Raw genomic sequence first — 16819 nt, 5'->3', positions numbered from 1 at the left:
TATACCTCTCTCTTCAGCCGCAACTTCCTTGGGGGGGCTGCATTAGCTGACACCATTTGAGTTAGATCACCCATGTTAACAATGATATGCCTAGATGCCTTCTGCTTTTCTTCCTTGCTCTCCCGCGACTCTAAAGGCTTGGAGGGTTTGCGCCTCCAGATCAGCTTCTTCTTTCCTTTGGCGGAAGAGCGAGTAGGGATAGATTTCTTCTTAGCTTTGTTTGAGGTGGTTAACTCCTTGGTCTTTTGTTCTTCTGCCTTGGGGCACTGATGAGCCTTGTGACCAGCCTTCATGTAAAGAAAGCAGGCAAAAGGAACAATTTCATATATCAGTTTCTGGATGTGCACTCCTAGTTTGGAATGAAAGGCCATAGTCTCAGGCATGTATGTGCCTTCTCTAACACCTATGCAGATGTGTGCATAGTTGAGACGATGCTTGGAAGTTGTGATCGGATCTGTTGAGAGGAGTTCACCAAACACCCTCGCAAACCCCACAAAAACATCCTCATTCCAAAATTCTAAAGGCAACTCGGGTAATCTAACCCAAACAGGGGCTTGAACAAAAAATGAGTCGCTCAAATTTAGTTTGGAGGACCACTTCTACAACACTAGAGTGGATTGACCAAAAGCCCATTGTCCTTCACATAGAATATTGGCCAAATCTTCCAAACATGTGAAATCGAATGACATGAAACCCTTCACCATAGCCATGATCGAGACTTGGCCTTTGAGGGCCCAATGCTTCTTGATGTAAGTCCTGACATCATCAATGTTTGGTCTAGGCCCCAAAAATTTCCCAATCAGAGTTCAGGCCATGGATCGAATGTTATGATCCACAATCTCGTCTGGGATGGCAATGGCACAAGAGCCTTTCTCAAAATCAGGTAGAGTTTTGACAGGCGGGAAAGAGGACTTACCTGAGGGTTTTATATTGTTGAAGTTGAACAATTTTGGTGTTGTTAACAATTTACTTTATAAAAGTGTGACATTACCTAATTAACCCATATAATTGAGAGAGGGGTGAATCAAGTACCATAAAATATTTTTCTTAATCTTAATTGATTTGAAGCAACCTTAATTGAATTAGATAAATAAAACATATATGAACACCATATTTTTATGTAAAAGTCCCAAGATATGAAAAACTATGGAAAATATTAATTATTAATAATAAAACAATGATAAAGATGATTTTTGCAAAGAGCGGCTCACTACCAAGTTGCTCACTGCAAATGCGCTCGACTATCACAACCAATAGAAAAAAGGCTTAATACCACAAGAAGAATAATTAAAGGGAGCCAACCACTAAAATAACTATCACCAATAACACCATAAGAACCTTATGCTTTGTGGCCTTCAATCACACACTTTCACATACTTAGCAATATCTAGATTTTTCCTTTTAGATTTGTACCCTTCTATACACATTAACAATTTACTTTATAAAAGTGTGACATTACCTAATTAACCCATATAATTGAGAGAGGGGTGAATCAAGTACCATAAAATATTTTTCTTAATCTTAATTGATTTGAAGCAACCTTAATTGAATTAGATAAATAAAACATATATGAACACCATATTTTTATGTAAAAGTCCCAAGATATGAAAAACTATGGAAAATATTAATTATTAATAATAAAACAATGATAAAGATGATTTTTGCAAAGAGTGGCTCACTACCAAGTTGCTCACTGCAAATGCGCTCGACTATCACAACCAATAGAAAAAAGGCTTACTACCACAAGAAGAATAATTAAAGGGAGCCAACCACTAAAATAACTATCACCAATAACACCATAAGAACCTTATGCTTTGTGGCCTTCAATCACACACTTTCACATACTTAGCAATATCTAGATTTTTCCTTTTAGATTTGTACCCTTCTATACACATATGATCATTTAACATAATCATCTTTTACTCGTACCATTTTTTGCCTTCATGATCTTTGAAGTGAACTAAACACAATTTGAATTAGGCCACCACAAAATATTCCTATGATGGAAATGACTGAAACGTGGATCACACATTAACTCTTCACTTGAAATAATACACTACCCATTTATCATAATATCAAGTTGCAGATAATAGAATTTACATGTTGCAGTGCACACTATGTTTCTGAAGCATGTCAACTAACTTTAAAATTGGAACATGGCTAAAAGAGTGTATCACATCATGTTACAATATGATTGGGACCAAGATAAACACCTCCAAAAATTGATCATTACAACACAACATCCAAAGTGCGACTATTTAGATCACTAAAGCATCAAAATATAATCTCATCTAATCAACCAAGGCATGTTGACATTAATGCCAACTCCAATAATACCACATTCACAACAAGTATGCATATCTTTTTGTATTTATATATAGATAGACCTTTTTTTGTCATTCCTTGTGTTTGTCTCCTTATTTTGGTTTACTCTTGCCTTTTACATACGTAGATATGTATACATATGTATATATGCATATGTCTGTGTGTGTGTGTGTGTGTGTGTGTGTGTGTGTGTGTGTGTGTGTGTGTGTGTGTGTGTGTGTGTGTGTGTGTGTGCATATGTCTATGTGTATATGCATATATCTACACACATGCATGTGTATGTGAGCATACAAATATCATACTTTTATTTCCATTAGTTTTTTTTATTCTTCAATTTTTTTTTTGATAGGTAAGAGCCCATGAGACCCAAGATTGTGTTAAGATTAAAAACCATCTCAATCGGGCACCAAAGATCAGAGATGTATAGGTATCCTTGTGTAGCCCTTACACAAATATCTTAGAGTAATTTAACTAATTTTAGCACTTGTTTTTTATTTCCAAATTTATGGCTTTTCTCTTGATAATTCCTTGTAAAAACAACATGAAAATTAAATTTGGCTAAGTAATCAAGTTGTTAGAACAAAATGAAGTATGCTTCATAATAAAAAAAAGAAACTTATCTCTTTTTAACTTTAATTTTAAAATCAAATAGTATATGAGGAAAAAAATTGAATAACCTAAAATATATCTCTTATTAACATTAAACTTCCATGATATCAGCTAATTGGTCAATCATACAGCTTGCACATAGACATACATAACCTATCAAAAGAAATTAACATATTTATTTTGATAGGAAAAGTTCTAAGCCAATTTTGCTCCAAGAACAAGTGTCTAACTTATATCTACCACATTAGCTTTTCTTATTAGATTCTATTCTCCACATGCTCCTTTTCTTCTGGTAAGATTTTTAGCTTCTTTATTACCTTTCCTATAAATATGCTTATAATTGTTTCTTCAAATTGTTCAATGATGGCTAGGGCATAGTCAAGTTTTGATATAAGTATCCAATTTGGGGTTTCTCTTTTTCTTAACGCATTTAGGATAATTCAAAAGTCTCCTTTGATAACTAAATTGTTAATACCTGTCTCTTTACTTAGAGTTAAGCCTTCTATCAACGCCCCTAATCCAACTCTGTTATTAGACATTACTGCTAAAGCTTTGACACATTTAGTTAGGCATGATCCGTTATTTGAATAAATAATACATCCTAAACCTGCTGGTCCTGGATTACCTATAGAGACCCCATCAAAATTTAACTTTGACCATCTTGCAGAAGGAGGTTCCCATTTACCTTCTTTCCTAACAATCTTGTTGGAATTTATGTATATCATTGGTGGATTAATTAGTTTAAACCAATTTTTATGCATATCTGCATCCCAGTCTGAAAAAGGAAGCTTTATAAGATTATTGTTACCTACCACAATAATACAAGCCTCCAATTTATTAAAAAAGGATGTTAGATCCAACTTTTCATTACAAAAAATTCTTCTATTCCTTTCTTTCCATGATTCTCAGAAGAGTATGAAAAGAGATATTTTCCATAAATTGCTATAAACCTTAGAACAATCATGTTTCGACCAGCTTTTTTTTATTTTAAAAAAGGTTATCTGGAATGCATTTTGCCAATTTAATTTCTCACATAACCAATATTAGCCATTAATTCTTTAATTTTTAATTATTTACGAAACTTGGGTATTATTTGCTTCTAAATGCCTTTTACTCTTGTTTTATTTTTGTATTTATTATTTTCTTTTATCCTTTCCCTATCACCTTGTTTCTATTTAAGCTTGTTAGTCTACAACTATCATATCTTTTCTAACCCTTTTTCTATCGCTTCATCTTAAATAATAGATCATATAGTATGACAAAAATATTATGATAAAAATTCTTAGAAAATTCAAATTAAAAAAATATTAATCTAATATTATAAACTGTAAAAATTACATAGCATTAATATAAAACCCTCCATTAAAAATAATTCACTAAAATGATGTTTAAATACATAAGTTCTAACATCATAAAGAATTGTCCAAGATGTCCCAAATAAATTATAGTAAAATTGATACCCTCCTATCCTTGACCTTAACCAAAGAAATTTTGAACCTTAAACTTAAAAAACCCCAAAAAAATACACAACCTAACCCAAATTCCTAAGTCACAAAGCTTAGACAAATGAGAGGGTTTAGTTTTCAAGAGGAACAATCATTAGGGGAGAAAAGTACGAATTTCTATGGTGACGTGGTATGTCCCCGATTGCGTTGACATCTTTCCGCGTGCGACCCGCCATTTCTATAGCTTATCGTAGGAAGTTCAAATCAAGCTATTTTTATTTGACGGGGAAAATATAGGAGGGATTTTAAGATTTGGCGGTCAAGTTCGGCAGTCAAATTTATTCAATAGGTAGCAGTTTGAGCCCTTCCGTCCAAATGAGGTGGTTTGAAAGAGTAAAGCCATGGTACCGATGGTTCATCGTTTCAGGCGCCGTCAAACAAATGCAAAGCTTACGCTGAGAAGCGGCTAAGCTCCCTAAAAAGTGCAAAATTTGTGCGTTTTTAAAACGAATTTGGAGCTTCAAGTGGGGCTCAAATATTGAAAACAGGGTTTAAACTGTCAGATCGGGCATCTCAAAGCACCAGTTTCAGATCTCTCGTTTCACGAGTTTTATCTCAAAGTTACTCGGCAAGTTTCATCACGTCCTTCCTCAACTCTTCTCTACTTTTGTATTTTACTACAATTGTTGTTATAATTGCACAAATTGTAATGAAAACATGTCTGGACTCGTTTTCCGCATCATTTCCTATGTTTTAAACACGTCACTACAGAAAATAGTTTGCCGATTTTTGTGGTTGTATATAATTTACTTAAATTTGCAGTCAGGTGTTAATTGAAGTCAAATGCAGTATAAGTTTTTAATTTTTGGGTTCATTTTGGGCGGATCGGGGTGTCAGATTGTTAGTGTGCTACGAGTGGCTGAATTTCGTGCTATATCTATTATTTTTGAGTTTGGCTGTTTTTGGCGGAATTTTTATCTTGAATAATTTGTGTCGGTGGACTGAGGTGTTTCTGTGGATCCATTGATTTGTTGGGGTTTTTCTAGGTTTAGCTGAGAGTGTTTGTGATTTACACTTAACGACTTACCGCCTTTACGCTGTGCAGTCGCAGTGGAAGACTTTAGGGCTTGGATGATGCTTATACATTTAATGAAACCGTGATATTTATTGTTTTTAATTGTTGTTTGGATTAGCAGATTGACGGAACTGTACATATGTTGAGCTTGAAGCTGTCCTTGACACAAAGTTTCCTTTTCTGTCATGGGGGAGGATAGATTTGGTAAATTAGGTTTAGCAGTATTTAGAGTTTAACGAAACTTATTGAGTGATTTGCTACTGATAAGAGTCGGCACAAGATTGAATTTGCTTAGAGATGTTGTAGGCTTTCGTTTGCATATTACTTAGAGATACACATTCACTGATGTCCACTATTGTTGAAGCACTTGTAAATTCAATTCAGTACAAATAAATATTTAAATATTTGTGAGTTGTATATCTTTTGAATTGTGCTTCGCTTTTCTCTGGATCTAACTCCTCCTTCCGTTTTGCCGCAGTGGAGTCACTCCAACAGCAGTGGTTTGAATAGGAGATTCAGTTTTTATTGTGGGGTTTTTTTTCTTGTTACACAGAAGTCCACAGAGGCACTGTAAATCATGTAGACATTGATATTCTTCTTATGAATTGCTGTGCGTGAGTCCTGGTTCTAATTCCATTGCGCAGTAGAGTGGATACATTTTTGAAGTTTTATATAGTTTTCGGACCGCGAGGAAGGAGTAGCTTTTATACCATAACATTTTCATCAGTTATTTAATCATAAATCTGAAACAAGATATATAAGAAGTAGCATTTCTTGAGTAGAGCTGGAAGACTCTGAACACCTTGTTACTCTTGATTTGGAATGGACGAGGACGCTTCCCGTAGGATTTCAACCATATCTGACTGTGGTCTAATCGCATGATGAAGTATCTCGTTTCTCATATATTCCTTCTCTTCTAACAATGCCGGCACCTAGGGTCCTAACTTTTGACAATGCAAGGCAACGGGATGAAGAAAGTGCACAGATTACATCCCCAAGAGATGAAAAATCACACGAAGGAAAACCTAAAGGGAAGTTTCCTTTGACACGCTGGGAGTTTGTAGCTGCACTCAGTATCTTTACATTATTTTCAATTGGTCTTTTGAGCATATATTTGACCATGCCTTCAGCGGATTATGAATTCCTTAAGATTCCCCACAGTATTGCAGACCTTCGATTACTCAAGTAAGTCTAATGTGCTGCTTTCGTCATCTTGTTCACACAAATTGTATTTTGTTTCTAGGAATAGATTCAAATGTGATTCAAAATATATTGCTCTCATTGATTTTTATTTATGTTTCCAGTGGCAACATTAGCAAATATTTCTACAACGTTCTTCAATTTTTTCCATTTCTTAATCCTTGCATCTTTATAACATCTTTCTTTAGAATTCTTAATCCCAGGATGTTAATGCCTTTGAGAAAACTAAATCTGGTAATGTTGACCTTATGAATGGGAAAAAATTCTTTCAAACAGTGCCTTTGACAACATCCAATATACATACAAGCTTCAGTTAATGGCAGTGGTTCCTCAGAGGGTTGCCTGGTAATTACTTTAGAGTGTTTTTTGTGTATGTTAATGAGGCTTGCCAAATATTTATTACATCCGAAACAAAAATTATCAAGTTAATGCTAGAGGGAAAACATATTTTTTTTGTTTTCATTCCTCAAGGTTTCAAATCTTACCTTGTTTTAGCTCTCTTTGATCTTGAATGCATTAAACAGAGAGACATGATGTTTTGTTTTACTTAAAATCATTTAAACTATGGAAAGTCATTGTTTGTATTGTTACAGTCTCTTGCTGAAAATCTGATCATAATGCCTAGAAATATGTACTTTGGTATTCTAACTAGAATTAGAGTGTATTCTTGTCTTATATTCAGAGATAACTGTACAATGTCATTAAAGAAAGTGTCGGCCTTCATTTTAGAGTTTTGTATGATACCATATAATGTGTTTATCCCATAGTTCCAAGAATCGTGGCGATTCAGTTTAAGCCAAACGATTTTTTGTGAATCGGTGAATCAAATCAGCGATAAAGGGTTTATGGAATAAGTTACTAAATTTCAAGGGTTTTTTAAATTTGTCGATTCGTGGCCAATTCGATTCCGATTCCGATTCATGGCTGATTCACGATTCGATTCAGCCTTGCCAATCCAATTCCGATTCTGATTCTTGTTACTTTGGTTTATCCTCATGAAGTTCTATAAAAACTCAAATTGCTTGGATTGAAATGTCATTCTTGTAAGCATACATCTTTTAGCTTAAGATTGAACAGGTTGATCTTTACAAACCTTTTGAACAGAGAAATTTCTTGTTTAACCGAGATTTTGGTTGAGATAGTGAGACAGGAGACGCTTGTGGAAATATCCATGATTCCGTTGCACACTAGTGCTAATTTTTCAAATGAGTGTGGTACTATCTTTGAATAGGGTTATGAAAGCTTTGATAGTATTGAAAGACTATTATTAAGATATGCCTTTTTTGAGTATAACATGTTATGCTTTTACAGAAGAGAAAGTACTTTGATTTGATTAATTGCCATCCAGTTGACAGTGGCAGTGTGCGTTTTAGCATTAAATATTGCTGAAATGATAACCAAGGTATGCATGCTTTATAAATTTGCAATGCCATGTTGTTTCATATTAGTTTGCAATGACATCATTAGAGCTAGCAGAGTTTACCTTTATTTCATATTTGTAATGAGAGACTCAACAAGTAGCACTATATTGAGGGTTAGAACAAAATGATTGGACAATGCAATTAAGTTGTCAATTCCAGTTAATGGATGTATAGCATAAACTGACTTCTAGTGTTGAACTTGGGAAGTAGGGGCCAGAAGTGTACCTTGCAACACATGGCAAATTGTTTAATGTCCCCTTCTCAAATTGCCCTAGAACTTGCCCTAAAATCACAATTGCAACAAATCAGGGTTACCGTTACATCTTATGGAATAAATCTTTCCCAAAAATTAAAATATAATAAATAAATAAATAAAATGCATAATTACAAGTTAATTAAGTTTAATGAAAGGTTGAGAGGCATTGAATAAAAAGTTGTGAGTTCCTTAACATAAGATATAAAAGGGAGAAGAGTTCTGTTGAAAGCGGACAGGGATGGAGAGAGGAAACTGGGAAATACAATATGGAATAATCAGGTTGGAATTGGAGAGTAATTCATAAATAGACATGAATTTAAAATAAGTAAGAGCAATTAAAATTAGTTAAGAAGAGATCAAGATACTGGAAGAGACACCACTCTTGGGAAGATACATTAAGAAGCTATAGAGTGCATTTCAGGGGAACAAGAGTTTTTATCAGACTTATATTTGCAAATCTGTAAATGAGAAGATAGAAGGGAAGATTATCAAAGAAAGGTTGAAGACATAACCGTAAGATGAGTTTATAATAGAATTGTAAGGAGAGTATATGAAGATATACAAGAGGAATATTAACTAAGTTGCCGATACGGGTTCTGGTTCGGGTACGGGTACGGGGTTCAGGTACGTGGGTACGGCAATTTTTTTCCTCTTGTGGGTTCGGGTTCGTCTGTATATATATGCATGCATGTATGCTAGAACATCAAAGTTACAAATGTAAAAGAAAAGTGGTACTCATAAATCAATAATGGCCAACAAAGTTATAAATAAAATAATTGTATCACTGATATAGTTTCAAATTAAATGCATTAGCAATTGACATCAATCTGACCATGATCAACAAACATAACTATTGGCTGGCTTTTACAAATCTATCAACAATCATGTCCTTAGATCTACAAGTAAAATAAAGTCAAACCCTGACCTTGAAATGAATCAAAGTAGGTTGCTGTTCACTACTGTCATAAACTAAGGGCATTGCATAAAAACAATTTTAGATTGAATAATATTACCAAGCTGTTGCAAGAGAGTAGATAGAAAGAACATGCTAACGAACAAATCAGAAATACATACATAACTGACCTACCGCCTTGGGGTACATCCTGGGTGCCCAGGTTCACTCTAAATCCTTCATAGAAGGATCCACAAAGAACCCAGGAACTACCCAGGAAGAACCAGTACCAAAACTGTACCAGTACCAGGACCGAGGCCTAAACAGCAGAACCTGGTAACTAAGGGAATATATGCAGATATAAAAGAATATGGTGATGCAAATTGAGAACGAAAGTATATGCAGAGTCAAGGAAGTATTAAGAAAAGACATAGTTTGGAGATGTGAATTATAAAGATTTTAATGGATGAAGCAGGGAATAAAGAAACAAGGATATGAATCAAGGAAGGATTAATAAAGGAGTGGGAAGTAATAAGGAAGAGACTATTAAAAAATGGCAGAAATTATGTAGGGTTGTATGCTTCCAAAGGGTGCTACTTGTGAAAGTTGTACTCTTTCAGAGTACAGAAATAATGAAAAGATGTTACGTCTTGGAGGATATAAAGGGAAGAAGGTTCATTAGAGGAGAAGACTGCAGGGACGTCATTTGGAAAATAAATCTTTTACTCTGAAAGGGCAGCAAGGAGGGTGGTGACTCAATTCTTATGAAAGGTGGTGACCCTTTCACGAATGAAGTATAAAAAATTAATCCCAATCATTGAAGGATCACATATGAATCACCACTCTTGAAACCATAAAATCAATCAGCAATCAGTCTAAATATAGACTGTGATTTCAGCAGATATAAATAAATAATGATAAACAGTTTAAATGCTTATTTGGAGATTACCTTGCTAAAATCTAAAATAATATATTACAACATTAAAGAGGTGGAAAGATCTTTGAACAAGAAGCAGAAAGATAATACAACAGCAGATATATCCATATCAATCTGAGTACACACAATAGTGATTAACAGAAGTGCATATTGAGAAAGGATACCGATCAAGGAGCCCACAATCGAAAGGAGTTGGTGAACTAATACTGCAGTCAATAAGGAGATCTTACAGTAGTACAAAGCCCATACAAACCTATTATAAATTCATTTATATATTTATTCTCTTAACATTTTACTATTAGGTAAACATTTATTGAATAAGGATAAAGCCCATGTTGACTGTCATATGTTATTGCTGATAATTGTATTTTTTATGACGGCAATGATGTCAAGTGTTTGACTACTTAAAACCCACCTTCCAAGAGAAAGGGCCTGAGGTGTAAGATCACGATAGTGGACTGTTGTGGCCTAGGACAAGAAGACACTCACGAAGTCAAGTCACCTCTTACAACCTCCGCCTAATTCCACAAGGTAGCAACTGTTTGTAGGGAGATGAGAAATGATTGGGCAAAGTAGATACAAGCTGCCAAGCAAGGGGGTTGTGGGATACATCCCTCTTAGGCTTAGTTTAGAAATGGCTTTGGTTGGACTCATCATGTCTCTATCCCAATATGTTTTCTAATATAGTTTGAGTAAATGATTAGATACATGAATGCACATGTTTTTGTTCATGTTGTTTTGTAGGATTGAATCTCAAGATTGCAATATTGCTGAGAGCTTTATTTGGTGACTTAAAAACCCTAAGTTTAATTCCAATTGTGATTTTAGGATGAATTCTAGGGCAAACTAGGAAGGGGACATTGCAAAGATACACACACAAATAGTTAATCGTTAGGGTTAGTTAGTCTACATGGTATTCATAGTGTATAAACACCCTAGGAGAAGAGATATGATTGGTCCGTCCGAAGCCATTTCTACACCAAGCCTAAGCGTACGTCTGCCATGGCCCTTTTGCTTGACAACTTCTACCTGCTTTCCCCAACCACATCTTGTCTAAAAAAAAATAGTTGCCATCTTGTGGAGTCAGGTGGAGGTTGTAAGGGCTTACTTGACTCTGTAACTGTCCTCTCTGTCCTAGGCTATACTGGTCCTTGTAGTTTGGCCTAGTTATATGCTTGCTCGCTACACTTCAGGTCCTCTCTCTTGCAAGGTGGATTTCGGACAGTATATCTATTCTCTATCATAGAGGCATGCGTTAAACTTGTTAAAGTTTGTAGCTGCAAGAGACATTTTTTCCTTACCTGAGATGACTTCTTCAGCTATATAGGCAATGTATTTTAGCCTGTGATGTCTAATCCTCCTTGTGGTCGGGTGATGCAAGGCTACAAAGAGTCTTATTCCTCAAACAATTTTTCATTGCTACCTTTGAAGAGTCAGTGCTCCAGCTTATCTTCCACGCGTCCAAGATGATGACTCTCTGTGTATCCTTGTGTGGTGATCAGTTGAAGACTGAAGAGTGTTCCAGTTTCTAAAGATGAAAGATCATATTCGGCTGGTTATCAAAGTGTCTTCTTGCATGGCCTTTGAGTCACCGAATTACATTTATGTGGCTCGAGATATTTGTTTTTGGTATTGGCATCGAGTCATGTATAGTGAAGAAATTGAAACAACACATTCATTTACTGCTATTGATTCTTGTTTACAACAATCTCCTTTCAAGCATGGTGGCATGCTGGGAATTCCAAGAGTCACTGCTCTAGTAACTGACCTTATCTCTAGTTCCAAATGTGTTCGTGTCTTTTGCATTTCAAAACATTAATGAAGTGGATCATAACCGTTGCTTGGTTTACAATCCTATAACATCTTTTTGGAGGATTGCCGTGAAGTATTTTTGTTACATTTATCTTCTATTGGTTTCTCTCTTGGTATTCTTGGGAGTTAGTTGATTCACTAGCATATCATGATTTGAGCTTATGTTTCTATCGTCATTGTAGTGTTGATTTTGGTTTGAAGTAATGGTGGTGATTGTTTATGTTTTTTGGCAAGCAATTTTGGTGAACATTCTCTGTGAGTTTATCGAATGTTTTGTTTTTGTGTGTTTATTGTGTTCTGAAGACAGTGAAAAATCAGTTGATATTTTCCAGCCATCGTTGCTTGTAGAGCATCGATTATCGTGTGCTTTGGCCGTTTTGCATATGATATCAGTTATTTAAAAAGGCACTCTGTATACTGTAGATGCCAAATGTTAAAAGGACATTCTACTAGTAACTGTTATGTGATAACAGTCTTGATGAAGAAGTCATTTTTTTGATTAAGCTTGTGAGCTTTGTATCGAATCTTTTGACTATTCAATAAAGGATCTATTTTGAGTGTGGCTGGGTTTTTCCCCTTAGCTTGGAGGGTTTTCCCAGGATAAAATTTCTTGTGTTCATCTGTTTTTATTCTTTTATATTTCTGTAAGTTGCTTTAATATTATTCTGGTTCATAAAATATAACATGGTATTAGAGTGGGTCTAATAAAAGATCCGGAAGTAGACTTTTTCAAACTTTGAAATATTCTTTTCTTTTCTTCTAGATTGTTTTCTATTAGATTGAAACTATGGTGAATGAACTCAAAGTTGAAGACAGGTTTGAGGTTTGATGGTGCATCCAATTTTACGTCATGGAAATTCGAATTCCTCATTGCTCTAGAAGAAAATGATCTTCTCAACTTTGTGAAGTCTGATGTGCCTGAACCATCTGATGGCACTGAGAGAGATCAATGAAGGAGGAATAATATCATGGCAAGAAAGATTCTGATTGATTCTTGTGCCTATTATATTCATGTTGAATTTAGCTAAGAAATGTTTGACAGTCTTCAAAGTTTGTATGAATTCAACAATATTAGCAGAGCTTCGGCCTTGTGGCGTCAACTCCATAAAAAAATGGGCAGGGGAGAATCAATTGTCTTCTTCATGAAGATTGCAGAATTGAAAGATCAGCTAAATGCTATTGGAGATTTAATTGAGGACAAAGACCTTGTCATGTTGGCTATGAATGCCCACCCTTGTTCTTGGGAATCTTTTATTCAAGGAATTAGTGGAAGAGATGAATTATCCAAATTTGATTGTCTGAGAGCTGATTGTATTGAAGAGGAATTCAGATTAGATGCAGGAGGAAATGCTCAAAAATCTCATCAGGAAGAAGATCACGTTCTTGCTGCTCATATATATAAAAGGAAATTTTAAGAGAAACGGGGACAGGGATTCAAATTCAGCTTCAGAACCAAAGAAATAGAAGGACCTTTGTAGAATTTAATGTTTCAGATGTGACAAGTATGGACATTTTGCTAGAGATTGTTTATCAAGATCAAAACATCAAGATGCTGCTGCAGATGTTGATGATGCTTCACCTCATAAAGAATCTAGTGTCGATTCAGAAAGATTTTTACTCTGAAGACTTTCCTTTTCCCTTTGAAAATAGATGCCATATTATTATAACCTTGTGTTAGGTATTAAAATTGTGGGTTTAGGAAAGTCTAGGGCTTTCAGGATAAAGTCTGATCGAAATCAAGTTTTTTTTTGAAGTACTTATTATATTCGCTGATCATTTTTACATTTCTGAGCACAGGAAATTCTGTAATTAAAGTGCTATGAAGATTTCTGTGCAAGCATAGAAGGTTCATCTAGCTATCTGTTGGTGGCATTGAGTGATAAGGGGAAGCTGTGAATGGCTCCTACTTCTAACTATAGGTCTGCCCTGCTTACTGTTTCTCTGAGTTTCAAAATATGTTGAGTCTGTTTTCAGTTATCATGTTTATCAAACTTACCGGTGAAAACCAAGTCTCCTTGTTCTGAGCATTGTTGATGTACACTGTTGAGACATTTTCTGATCTGTTAATGTGACTTAGCATTTGGCTCTCGATTGTGTAATCTGATTTCTGCCAGCAGTGAACTAACTTGGAAATGCATATTTGGATATTACAAACAAAACTTCAAGGTTGCTCAAACTGTTGGTGTAAATGACTATTAATCATCTTCAGGAAGGGAAGATGAAAAAATTGGTACAACAGGGGTATCCTATTACAATTTGTGGGGACTGAAAATAAGTTAGTTGGAGTAGACAAAAGTGACAGTCAGTCTTGAGTGGAGGAAATTTGCAGTCCAATCTTCAACTCCAATTTTGAATATTTTATAGTTGTTGCTATCTCTGATTTAATCAAGCAACTCTCTATACGTGTTTGGGGCAACATTGTCAGACTTATTGATGTGAAGTCTGACAGGGCTGTATCAAATTCTGCTCCAGTATATTGGGTCTCTTGCTGGACAAAGTTTAGCATATCTGAAGGTCTGAATCTTTAGCTGCAAAGATCAGGAAAGAACAATTGTTGGATTGTGAGGAAGATTAGACAATCCAGAGATAAGTATTTTGTACCACTGAATAATGTTTATTAATCTTTTATGTAATTATTTCATACATTGAATAAGGAATCATGTATGCTTCTAGCATTGGTATTCTCTTTTAGTAAAGGTTGATTCTATGAGCTATTATTAATCTCTAGAAAATGCTTCTAGGATGGATTGAGGAGCATAAGGATGATGAGAGATTGCATTCAAGGAAGAGCTTAAGACATCCAATGAGGAAGTCATGACAACTGGAGAAATGAAAATACATGAAGACTTAGCTTGCAGTTATGAGTCTAAGCTGATGTCATGTAACAAGATTGGGTCAGCCTTGGGTGGAAAGTCTGCATCAACAAGGAAATTGAGAAAGATGAAGACACTAAACTACAAAGAACCTATCATTGTGATCTGTTTCTTCTAATAGAGGAAATGACATCCAAAGGGAGTTAAATTCCAAGTATCCAAGGCTTGAGCTGAGAGCACTAAGATTCTAAGATCTATAAAGGATTTGCTTGCAATCCCTTAGGCAAGGATCAAGAGAGAGTTCTGTAAAAAAGTGAAAATGTCAGCTAAGTGGGTTGCAATATTGCAAGACCAGATGTGTAAGTCCTTGGTAAAATTCTTCAGCTGCATTGAACTGAATTGCACTGCCAACTTGTATTTGACATTGGTAGGTCTGCAAATTTATTCAGAATAAGGTGATCTGGGATAAGGTCAAGAAGGACAGTCCAAGACTTTAGTATGACAGAAGTTTTAGAGGTGCATATTGAAAACAGCTCCTAAAGGCAAGCATTGCAGGCAATTTGGAACGAGGAGGTCAGGTGGTTGATGCAAGTGCTTGAAGATTTAGAGGGAGAAATTTGAGGTGAAAGCCCTTGGAATGCATTTTTCTTTGAGAGGTTGAAATTTGAGGTGAAAGCCCTTGTAATGCATTTTTTCCTAAGATGGAGAGATTTGAGGTGGAAGCCCTTGTCGCTCTTTCCACTTATGGGAGTAGCCATAGTGGATGTCATGTTGAGAGACTCCATAACAACATCATGTTGAGTGAATCCATGATGAGAGCTTGTGTTTATTTCACACATGGGAGTAGCCCTAGTGAACATCATGTTGAGTGACTTCATGATGCAATCATGTTGAGAGACATCATGAAAACGTTTTGATTTTCTTCTCAATGGGTGTAGCCATTGTGACTGTCATGTTGAGAGACTCCATGACAGGTGAATCTAGAAAAATATCTCTCATTTGCTAAGAGGGAGTGTTAAAGTTTGTAGCTGCAGTAGGCATTTTTTCGTCACTTGTGATGACTAGTTCAACACATGTATGTGATACATTTTTGCTTGTGATGTCTAATCCTTATGGTTGTGTGATGTAAGGCTATGAAGAGTCTTATTCTTTGAACAATTTTTCAGTGCTACCTTTGAAGAGTCGATGCTCTAGCTCATCTTCCACGTGTCTGAAATGATGACTCTTCGTGTATCCTTGTGTGGCGATCAATTAAAGACTGAAGTGTTTTCCAATTTCTAAAGATGAAGGATCATCTTTATAAAGTTGGGCGTCAAAGAGTCTTCTTGTGTGGCCTTTGAGTCACTGAATTACCTTTATGCGACTTGAGATATTTGTTTTGGTATTGACATTGATTCGTGTATAATGAAGAAATTTGAAACGACACACAAATTTACTACTATTGATTCTTCGGTGTGATAATCTACTTTCAAGCATGGGTTAATTGTTGAGTTCATTGTTGAGAGCTCTTAAAGTCACCGCTCTAGTCACCAACCTTATGTCTAGTGTCATGTGTGTTTGTGGCCTTTATGTTTTGTAATTGCTGCTTGGTTCGCAATCCTATAACATCTTTTTGGAGGATTGTCATGAAATATTTTTAGTTATGTTTGTCTTCTATTGTTTGCTCTCTTGGTATTCCTAGGAGCTGGTTGATTCACTAGTGTAACATGATTTGAGATTATGCGTTTAACGTCCTTTCAAGATTGATTATGATTCAAAGTAAGGGTGGTGATTGTTTATGTATCTCTACAAACATTCTTGGTGAATTTTCTTTGCGAGATTATTAGGTGTTTTGTTTGTGTCTATTTTGGTTCAAGGGCAGTCAATGACTGGTTGATGTTTTGTATCCATCATTGCTTGTAGAGCATTTTCTTGATGATTATCGTGCGCACTGGCTGTTTTACATATGATATCAATGATGAAAAAGAGCACTTTGTATGTCGTAGATATTGAATGTAAAGGACATTCCACTAGTAATTGTGAGCATTATAATCA

At 35.4% G+C, this 16819-nt stretch overlaps 1 protein-coding gene across 2 annotated transcripts in view; it reads left to right on the top strand.

Annotated features, from left to right (window-relative positions):
• Nucleotides 1-4796: 4796 nt before the first annotated feature.
• LOC149530502 (putative membrane protein At4g09580) overlaps nucleotides 4797-16819 on the top strand; it is a 71738-nt gene continuing 59715 nt past the window's right edge. Inside the window, exons 1-2 of one of the 2 annotated variants that reach the window (XM_089811903.1) lie at nucleotides 4797-5007; nucleotides 5933-6639. In XM_089811903.1, coding sequence (XP_089668029.1) covers nucleotides 6377-6639 — 263 coding nt within the window. In that variant the 5' untranslated portion in view covers nucleotides 4797-5007; nucleotides 5933-6376. Of the gene's footprint in view, nucleotides 5008-5537; nucleotides 5659-5932; nucleotides 6640-16819 lie in introns of those variants that run through there. The other variant, XM_089811904.1, reaches the window with a different exon arrangement.

The sequence above is a fragment of the Cupressus sempervirens genome, chromosome 11 (genome assembly GCF_028749045.1).
Source record: "Cupressus sempervirens isolate cs-2001-9-10 chromosome 11, ASM2874904v1, whole genome shotgun sequence".
NCBI lineage: Eukaryota > Viridiplantae > Streptophyta > Pinopsida > Cupressales > Cupressaceae > Cupressus > Cupressus sempervirens.
This window is presented reverse-complemented; position numbering and strand designations above follow the sequence as displayed.